The sequence below is a fragment of the Capsicum annuum genome, chromosome 8 (genome assembly GCF_002878395.1).
Source record: "Capsicum annuum cultivar UCD-10X-F1 chromosome 8, UCD10Xv1.1, whole genome shotgun sequence".
Classification (NCBI taxonomy): domain Eukaryota; kingdom Viridiplantae; phylum Streptophyta; class Magnoliopsida; order Solanales; family Solanaceae; genus Capsicum; species Capsicum annuum.
Genome location: NC_061118.1, coordinates 164985866 through 164996795, shown reverse-complemented (window position 1 = coordinate 164996795; position 10930 = coordinate 164985866). Strand labels below are relative to the sequence as shown.

The 10930-nt window shown below is 35.4% G+C and overlaps 1 protein-coding gene across 1 annotated transcript; it reads left to right on the top strand.

The window, feature by feature from the left end:
- Positions 1-7460: 7460 nt before the first annotated feature.
- Positions 7461-10452, top strand: LOC107879488. Its single transcript, XM_016726521.2, has 3 exons — positions 7461-8269; positions 8677-9024; positions 9162-10452. The coding sequence occupies exons 1-3, from the start codon at positions 7805-7807 to the stop codon at positions 9783-9785; spliced, it is 1437 nt and encodes a 478-aa protein (XP_016582007.2). The 5' UTR covers positions 7461-7804; the 3' UTR covers positions 9786-10452.
- The last annotated feature ends 478 nt before the right edge of the window (positions 10453-10930 follow it).

The following is a 10930-nucleotide window of genomic DNA, read 5'->3' as shown; positions in this document are numbered from 1 at the left end:
AGCAGTAGTCGTAGCAGTGAGTCCTCTTCTTTCGAGGACGAATCTCAATTTACTATTATGGCATTAGACTTTGTTTATATTTTTAGTAGACGGAGTTCGTTGGGAACATGTCCCACCAACTCCACAGTTCAGATAGTTTAGAGGCTTTTCAGACAGATGTATTAGTATTCAGTTTTCAGTTTTGAGTATGTATAGATGTGTTGAACCTTATGGCTAGTTTTCATATTTATTTTAGATATTAAGCAGTGTACAGGTACAGATATCAGAAAAAAATTAGCTTGTGGTCCTTTGGGGTCATAAGCACCGTGTGATGTCTTAGGATGAGATCTTGGATCGTTACAATACCCCCCTCAAACTTGGTGTAGTGAAGATGTTTAACAGACCAAGTTTAGCTATAAGATACTCATGTTAAACTCTGTTCAAACTCTTGGTTAAGACATCAACAGTTTACTTAGTTGTTGGAATGTAGGTCGTTTTGATCAACCCGTTGAATCTTTTCCATTACAAAATGGTAGTCTATCTCTATGTTTTTGGTTCTCTCATGATACACAGAGCTAACAGCCATTTCTGCTTTGTTGTCACAGAAAACATTAACAGGCAGTTGTAGTTGTACACCAAGTTCCTTGATTAAGCCAACCAACCAAGTTAGTTCTGCTACTGTAGAGGCTAAACTTCTGTACTCAGCTTCCGCTGAGCTCCTAGAAACTGTAGGCTATTTCTTTGGCTTCCAAGAGACAAGTGATTCACTAAATTTGATGTGAAAACCTGTTATTGATCTTTTTGACACACTGCATGCAGCCCAGTCTGCATCACAGTGGGTTGTTAGGATGTCTTGTGTTTTACTTGAGAGCAAAATTCCTTGACCTAGACTTCCTTGATGTATTTGATGATCCTTAGAGCAATATTTAGATGAGACTGCTTTCGTTGTTGCATGTACTGACTCAAGGTTTGCACACTATATGCTATATCAGGTCTAGTTACTATTAAGTAGAGTAGTTTGCCAATCAGCCTTTGAGATGGTCCTGCATCAGGAAGTAGATCATCTTGATTTTCTGATAAATTTCTAAAATGATCATCATACTCTTTTGCTGTGAACTTAGTAGTTGTATCTATAGGAGTGGTGGCTGATTTTGCAGCACTTAGACCTGTTTCTGACAAAAGTTCTAATGCATATTTCCTTTGGTGCATAAGTATTTCTTTTTTTGATCTAGCAAATTCAATTCCCAAGAAGAACTTCAACTCTCCCAAATCCTTTATCTTAAAAGCATTGTACAGAGATGTCTTGGTTTCAATAATACCATTTAGGTTATTACTTGCGACTAGAATATCATCAACATATACCATGACCACAACTATTCTAACTTGTGTGTTTTTAAGAAATAAGGAATGATCATACTGACTTTATCTGAACCTACACTTGATAAGAGTTTTAACCAGTTTAGCATTTCATTACCTGGTTGCTTGTTTTAATCCATAAAGCGATTTTAAGAGCTTGCATACCTGCTTATTCCCCCCTGACTCTTAAACCCCTGTGGTAGCTCCATATAGATTTCATCATGTAAGTCACCCTGTAGAAATGCATTATGCACATCTATTTGATGTATAAACCATTTTCTTGATGCAACAATAGTCAATATAGTTCTCAGGGTTTCCATCATCACAACAGGACTAAAGGTCTTATGATAGTTTATTCCTTCTGTTTGGCTATAACCTTTAGCCACTAACCTTGCTTTGAATCTTTTAAATTCTCCTGATGCATTATACTTTATCTTGTATATCCATTTGCATCCAATAGGTTTCTTGCCTGGAGGCAAAGGTACAACCTGTCAAGTATGATTGTTTTCTAATGCAGATATCTGTAATTGCATTGCCTCTACCCATCTTGGGTCCTGTACAACTTCTGCATAAAAAGTAGGTTCCACAGTAGTAGAAAAAAAGGCTAGGTAATCTTGATATTTGAGAGAAATAAAGTCATATGATAGATAGTGAGATAGTGCATAAGGCACATTGTGCATATTAAGTGACACAAAATCTTTCAGCCATGTCGGAGGATGTCTGCCCCTTGTGGATTTCCTTTGAGTTGGAATTCAGATTGAAGGTATAGTAGTAGTGTCCTCAGTAGTTGATATTGTTGGTAGATTTTCATCTTGATATTTTTCTAATACTACCTGAGATGGTGCTAGAAACATAGTAGCATTGTCTTTAACCTGTTTGAAAGAAAAAATACCTTCCCTAAATGGGACATCCCTGTGAACAAAGAACACTTTGTTAGTATCATCATAAAGTATATAACCTTTTTGAGTCTCAGAATAGCCCATGAGAATGGCTTGTCTGGACTTTGACATGAGTTTATCAATCTCATGCTGAAATTTTGCATGACAGAGACACTATAACTTTTAAATGATCCAGAGAGGGTTTCTTAGCATGTAACTTTTCATAAGGTGAGATACCATTTAAAACACCTGAGGGTAGTTTATTTATGATATACACTGCAGTCTTCACACAATGACCCCAAAATTTTAAAGGTATATGACCTTGAAATCTTATAGCTCTAGTTACTTCTAGAACACGTCTTTATTTCCTCTCAGCAACACCATTTTGCTTAGGGAAATATGCACAAGACTTTTGGTGTATGATACCTAATTCATTAAGAAAATATGTACATTGAAGATTCATGAACTTAGTACCATCGTCTGTTCTGATTATCTTTATATGAGTGTTAAACTGAGTTTGTACATATGCACAAAAATACTTCAGTACCATGAAGATATCTGATTTTAGTTTGAGGAGAAAAATCCATGTATGTCTAGTAAAGTCATCTACTACTGTTAGAAAAAAAAATTTGGCCATCAGTAGTAGCTATTTTGTATGGACCCCAAAGATCCACGTGCAACAATTCAAAGGCAGTAGCAGTAGTAGATGTACTCATAGGGAGAGATAATCTTGTTTTCCTAGCACAAGGACATACAATACATTGATGTATAATGTCAACTATCAGTTTTTTATATCAAGGAAATAAATTAGACAAGACATTGTTAGGTCCATGGCCAAGTCTCATATGCCACAAAGTAATATTACTAGTATTCTTAGATGCGAGGCTAACTAGAATTTTATTGCTATTGATTAATCCAGTGTTGGTAGTACTTGATAACTTGTTGCAGAGTAAAAAATATAATCCATACTTTTATCTATCAATCTCCTTCACCTTCCCATTGAAGAGATCCTGAAACACATAAAAGTTAGGATAAAAGGTAGTAGAATAATTCAGTTGCTTAGTAGCTTTAGATACCGACAAAAGATTAAATTTGAATTGTGGTATGTGGAAGACATTTTGCAAGACATTGTTATCAGAAATGTGACTAGAACCAGTATGTGTAACCATTGTGACATCTCCATTAGGTAGCATGACTTTTCTAGGAATATCAGATTGAACCAATGTCTTGTGATTGAGCAACTCTAAGTCCGAAACCACGTGGTTAGTGACACATGTATCAATGATCCACTCCTGAGATTTAGTGGATACTAGTAAGGCACTAGCATTACCTGACATGTTTACAATATTAGATAAAGGTTCAATCCCTGAGTTGGTTTGACTTTGCTCCAGCAATCTATAGATTTGTTCATACTGATCCTGTGAGAATCCAGGGGGCATCATATATTGTGCAATTGATCTTCCTAACTCATTTAAAGACTCTTGGCTTTGAGAATGTGTATCGATATTTGTAACACCCTGTGTCATTTGAGTCTAGTTTGATGCATGTTGTGACCCTTGATTCCTTAGAGAGTAGTCTGGCCTCTTCTATTAGGATTTCATTCCTCAGACATGACATTCACATTGTGAGCACTATTGTACATACCAGAACCAACTCTTCTTTACTTACTCTTGTCTTCTCTATAAAAGTTTTCCTGCTCTAAGACTCTTTTTTCACCATGCTGGGATGACCTGGGGGGTAACCAACCAATCTATAACAGTCTTTCATAGTATGACCTGTTAGCTTATAATGATCACAAATGATATTGGAATTATAGTGCTTCTTTCTCTTATGTATTCCACTTCTAGAGTACATAGCCACTGCATTAGATATACTAGGTGTAGCCCCTAAGAGACCTATATTTCCAGTACATTGTGATATCATCTTTCGCTTTTCATCACTCATGATCATAGCATAAGCCTGATTAACTGGAGGTAATGGAGACATGAGTAATATCTGGCTTCTTACTTGACTGTATGTGTTATTCAATCCCATCAAGAACTGATACAACTTCAACCTTTGCAAATAAAGCATAAAATTCCAAGATCTTTCACAAGAATATGCAGGTGAGGGTACCATAGACTTAAGCTCATCCCACAAAGACTTTAACTTAGAGTAATACACTAAAACAGACTGTATTTCTTGAGTAATAGAAGCAATTTCTTGATGTAGATTGTATGTTCTTAATCTATCAATTTTGTTGAATCTTTTTTTTAAGTCAGTCCATACTTCACTTGCAGTTGATGCATACACACCACCACCAACTAGACTGCTTGAAACAAAATTTATCAACCAAGACAACACAATAGCATTCACCCTTTCCCATTGATTATGTAATTCTACTGAAAATGTTTCTTTCTTTAAAGTTCCATCCACTAATCCCAACTTATTCCTTTCTAGTAATGCAATTCTCATAGATTTACTCCATATTATGTAGTTCTCACTACCAGTTAACAATGTAGACACAATAGTAATCCCACTTACATCACTAGCAGTTAAAAAGTGGATGATTGTGATCCATAGCTGTATTAACTGAGGGATTCGATGGCACTGACTGATTGTTGTTGTTTGTAGATGCCATTCCCTTTAATCTCTTTGCACAAACTTGTGATTTAATTCAGATTAAGACAAATACTAAAGCAGATTAAGAAGCAAACCAGAGAATGTGATTGCATAGTAATTGAAATCTGCAGGATTGAGTGATTGTGCAGCAATTTGCTACAGAATGATTTAATAAAGATTGAGGAGGATCGACTAATTTTGTGCGTCTTGCTCTTATACCATGAAGAATAATATGAGTTCTTGAATAAGAACTCTTTGATCTTTAATGGAAGCTTTGCATATACAAGCAGAGCAATTGCATAGAAACAAGAAAGAGAGAATATAGGAAGAAGAATAAGAAGAACAGAACATGATAGAAAGATTAATAAGTATTTGTTATTCAACTTCACTTCACAAGTAGTACATGATATATATAGAGAGATAGTTACCTCTTAAGGGGTCGTTTGGTAGAGTATATTATAAAACTAATGCATTCATTAGTTTAATGTGTATTATTAATACCTTATTTGATATACTTTTGCACTCTATGTATAACTAATGCTTGCATTAGTTATACACTCTATTTTGTATTAAGGAGTGCATTACTAATACCTAAAAATCTATGATATTAGCAATGCAATGGATCCAATACATGCATTAACACGATTAAAGACACTATTATCCCTAAAAAAAGTTTTCACATTCTTTCTAATAAATATAGGGAGGATATTTTTGTAAAAAATTTTTTTTAAGAAATTTTTTAATTCATGTTATTTTTAATACGTCAAACCAAACATTGAATAAGAAAAACACAAGTATAACTAATGCAAGTATAACTAACACAAACATTACTAATACAAGCGTTACTAACACACCGTATTTTGCATTATTCTTATACACTCTACCAAACGACTCCTAAGTAAGCTAAGTGTAGAAGTCGGTTAGTTAGTTGGTTAGAGGTGAAGTTAGTTAGTTGGTTAGGGGTAAAGGTTTAGTTAGTTGTAACAGCTTCTTCCACTTGTTCCATTGCTTCACTTGGCCTTCTTTGATCACTTGCTTCAACAAGTATAATACATAAATATACTTCTTAATTTAATTTCAGCCAGCAAATAAACTATTCAAACATTGAAAAATCACATCTAAATATATTTTCTTAATTTAAGCTAGCCTCATAAACATGTGCAATAAATCATATAGAATATATGTAACTCACGTAAAATTACACGTAAGTTAGGGTATTTACGAATCATTTAAATTAACGTGTATTCTTAAAATTTGAGTGTTTACTTGTCACTTATCAGTGAAAGTCAACTTTAAAATGTATATGAATGTGTCATGCCTTTCTTTTATGGGATTTGGCTAGAAAAATCATTAAAGAAAGAAAATAATAGTATCACTTTTTAAATTAAAGAAGAGGATGATGAGACTCGTTTCTTCGTTAAAAAAAAAGTTTTGATTTTAAAATATTTAATTTGAAGTATGATTTTCTTTTTTAGTAGAAATTACTTCTCCCACATCAACCTTGTCGCAAAAGTTTAAATTAATCGGACTTCAAGTATCCAACAATATTCAAAAACCAAAAGGGCAAAAAGGAAAGAAAGAATTTAAAGGAGATTTCTTACCTTATTTACTGGGAATTTTAACTTCTTCACTTCAATGTATACCCGAATTAGTTAAGTATTATATTCCACAAATCTCTTTCACGCAATAGGACACGCGCTGGACGATATAATAGTAAGGTCAAGCCAAAATATCCTGCGATTAGTTACCAACGTCTCAAACTTACCATTTACTTCTTTCTAAACCTTAAAACTGACTCATGTCATTTATTATAAATTTAATTTATTATATAATTATTATTAAAAATTTAACTCATTTGTATCAATATTTTTTACAAAATTATTTTTGTCATATTATCTCTTATTAGAGCTTTATATTACCAAACCAAATCAACTAATATTTCTTAAAATAAAAAAAATTAATCCATGCAATTCAAATAAAAATTAAAGTTATTAAAAATAAAAATCAAATCTATTAATTGTGTCAAATGTTATTTTGATGAGTATGATTTTTTATTTGTATTTAAATAATACTAGTTGATTTAGATTTAACGACGTGAACTTCTAATAAGAGGTCATGCGGCGAAAATAATTTTGTAAAATCCCTATTGTAAAATAATGACAAAAATAAACTTTTGCTAAACTTACAACAGATGACAGAAATAAATCATTTTTAATAATTCGATAATATATTTGAGCTTTTTTTTCTATATCTAATTAACCATGTCTGTCAACCAGCTTCATATGCCCCACCGCAAGGGTATATTTTATGCAATCTTACCTTACATTTCTGTCATAAATTATTTTTAAGGTTTGAACTTGTGATTTTCTGATTATATAATAATAATTTTACTTGTTACTTCAAAACTTCGCTTTCAACTTCATATAAGTTTTCATAATATCATGAGAAGTTATTTAATATTTATATTAATAGAATAATATTGACATAATAAAAATTAAATAAGGTTATTTTCATTAAATTAAATTTTTTATTAATTTATTTTTAAAAAATTGTATAAATATATTTGTTCAAGTAATTTGAGACGACGGGAGGATTATTGTAGAGCAAGAAAGTGAAGCAGGGAAATATTGCTTTTATGAGCGAGGAGTATTATCCCCTTTTATTCATTTTAGCTGTAGTCGTATTCACACTGTCACTCTCACTCCTACTCGTCCTCTTTCCTCTTTAACCTCCTTTTTCTTCTCAACTCATTCACCCTTTCTCTTTTCCTCACTCTACTAGTATTTCTTTGCTCTCCCTATAGCTCTTCTCACTTGCACCAAATAAACTTGAAGCCCTCTTTTCTAAATTTTTATTCTATTGAGCTGGAAAATTTCATCCATGATAACCATTAAGTCTGGTTGTTATTGTTGTTTTTGCCTCTGAAAAATTGGATATAGGTTGTCTGTTGGAGAGGTATACAAAGGAAGTGTTGGTTTTTTTCGGGTGAAATGGAGAGAAAACAAGGGTTCTTTTCGGCGTTAAAGGAGGAGGTGGTGCGCGGGTTATCGCCGGGGAGGTCAAGAGCGAAGAGTCCAGCGAGAAGTGGGTCACCCATTACGAGTTTGCTTCGAAGGAGGAAGAGTAGCAGTAGCAGTAGCCATTTCGGCGCAAATTCTGAGCAGTTGATATCACGATCAGGGAGTTTGAGACCGTTAGGGGGGGAAACGTTAACGCCGTTAATGGAAGGTCCGGATCCGGATGGCGGAGAAGTCGGTGATTCGAAGCGGGTCGGGTCGGGTTTAGGACATTGGGTGAAAGGGCAGCTGTCCAGGACACCCTCGGTTGCATCGAGTGGGTATGCTAAGAGGTCTGATCTGAGACTCTTGCTGGGTGTAATGGGTGCTCCTCTTGCCCCTGTCCACGTTAGTACTATTGACCCTTTGCCTCATCTCAGCATAAAAGACACACCCATTGTAAGTCTCTTTATCATTATCTATATAGTACGCCATTTTTGTTATCTTGAGCTGAAATTTTTTAAGGTGAACCTGTAGCAGTGATGTATTAACAGGGTCCCTCTTGTGTTAATTAGTTTTGACCGATACAACTACTTTAACGTTGATTAATTGCTTGTGTATTTTAAGTTTACTGGTCATTTGACAATTTTGGTTGTACATTACTCTGAGTTTGCTGGGACCAAATGATGGTGCGCTCTGTTAATGGGGCCCCTCTTGGTGCACATTTTAGTTGTTTACTTTTCAATTTGAATTTCGTAACAAATGGAATGCGTGATTAATGTTTTTGTACCATTATTTTTCAAGAATCTTTACTTCGTTGTTGTTGTTGCTATTTTTCATGTTAAAGTAACATTGTGATTTTGCAGGAAACTTCATCTGCTCAGTATATATTGCAGCAATATACTGCTGCATCAGGTGGGCAAAAGCTACAGAGCTCAATTAAAAATGCCTATGCTATGGGAAAGATGAAGATGTTAGCTTCTGAATTCGAAACCCCAACAAAGGTGGTTAAGAGTAGGAACTCTGCTAGAGCTGCTGAGTCTGGTGGATTTGTACTCTGGCAGATGAATCCTGACATGTGGTATGTGGAGCTTGCAGTTGGTGGAAGCAAGGTTCACGCGGGCTGCAATGGCAAACTTGTATGGAGGCACACACCTTGGCTTGGCGCCCATACTGCAAAAGGGCCTGTTCGGCCACTACGACGAGCTCTACAGGTGAAAATATATCAATAATTACACTTCACTGCCATTCTTATATAACTACTGTAACCAGTCTCGGGTTTTTGTATTTTACTTTTCGCTGTTGTATTTCATTATTACCGAGTCTCACAATTTTGTCTTACTATTTTCAGGGTCTTGATCCAAGATCTACCGCCAGTATGTTTGCCAACGCAAGATGCATTGGAGAGAAGAAGATCAATGGGGAGGACTGCTTCATTCTAAAGCTCTGTGCTGATCCGCACACATTGAAGGCCAGAAGTGAAGGACCAGCGGAGATCATAAGGCATGTCTTGTTTGGCTACTTCAGCCAGAAGACTGGCCTTCTTGTTCACATGGAGGATTCACATCTCACCAGGATCCAATCCAACGGAGGAGATGCGGTTTACTGGGAGACAACGATAAACTCATTCTTAGATGATTACCGCCCTGTAGAAGGTATCATGATTGCCCATTCTGGGCGTTCCGTAGTCACACTTTTCCGGTTTGGGGAGATGGCTATGAGTCATACCAAAACTAGGATGGAAGAAGCTTGGACAATTGAAGAGGTTGCGTTTAACGTTCCAGGATTATCAATAGACTGCTTTATCCCACCAGCTGACCTGAGATCAGGGTCTATAAGTGAAGCATGTGAGCTCCCGCAAGATGAAAGGGGAAAGAGTGCAATTTCACTCGCCAGTCACCGGGCTAAGGTAGCAGCGCTAGAGAAAACTCATGATTGCAGCATGGATAATGTGGTCTGGAAGGTGGAAATCTAACCTACTAGGTCAATTGTTTATACAGAAAGAGGGGGTCGCTGATGGACTAACACATTAGACATTATTTAGGAGCTAATTAATTGAGTCATAATAGTTGGTTGTCTTTATCTTTATCTGTAAATAGAGCATAATGATTCTCAGGTTCTTCCTGAGCCTGAACGAATTTTTATACTCTTGAAAACAGAATCCAACTTAAGCGTTGGAGCTCAATTTTCCTGGTGACGATTGGAGCAACTGGAGGTTAATTTTTAGTTTACCTTCCGTAAGTGTAGGTCGGAAAACTTCGCCATTAGGTGAATATTGACCTTTTAGGTGATAGTAGTAATTTTTCTCAGCCTACTGTATAGGGCTGTTTCTGTTAGAGCACTGCTAGATGGGGTTGACAGCAGTGTTAGTTTTTCCATTTTATCACTTTCATATGGTATGTTCCTTTTCTTTTTTTAGTTCGAGGAGTTGTTTGTTTGTGTGTCAAGAGAAATGGGATTTCTCTGGAGTTTAGGTTTAAGTTAAAGTAGTAAGAAGGGGGGTGAGCAGATGAAGAAAGTTGTAAATTTGTTTGATCTGCTGTTAACCAGATTGGATCTTGTTTGTTGGTTTCAGATAGTACTCTCAGTTTTATGTTGGATTGGTAAATACAGCCAAGAAAATAAAAGGAATCTTTTGCCCATCTGGTATGGAATACCTAAAGATACAGAGATTAGAGCATCTTTCAGTTAATCCCTTTTGTGTTTATCTGGAATCATTTACATCCTTCATGACATAATGCTGATGCCTTGCTCTTGTATGCAAGATTTATGCCACTTGTGTATATGATCTGTTGGATTCTTAAGAAAGTAGAGCATCTAGTGCTTGAATGAAATATATTAAAGAGTGGTAGCTCGGTGCATAAAGCTTTCACTGTGTGTTTGATTTAGGTCTATGAATGAAATATATTAAAGGGTGGTAGCTCAATGCATAAAGCTTCCTGTGTGTGTGATTTAGGTCTATGAATGAAATATATTAGAGGGTGGTAGCTCGGTGTATAAAGTTTATTTAGATCTACTGTACACAGATTCGCCTCGCATTTATGCTAATGTCTTGAATGCATGACTTTATAGAATAAACACAATGAATGGAAAAAGAGAGAGAGAGAGAGAGAGTAAAAG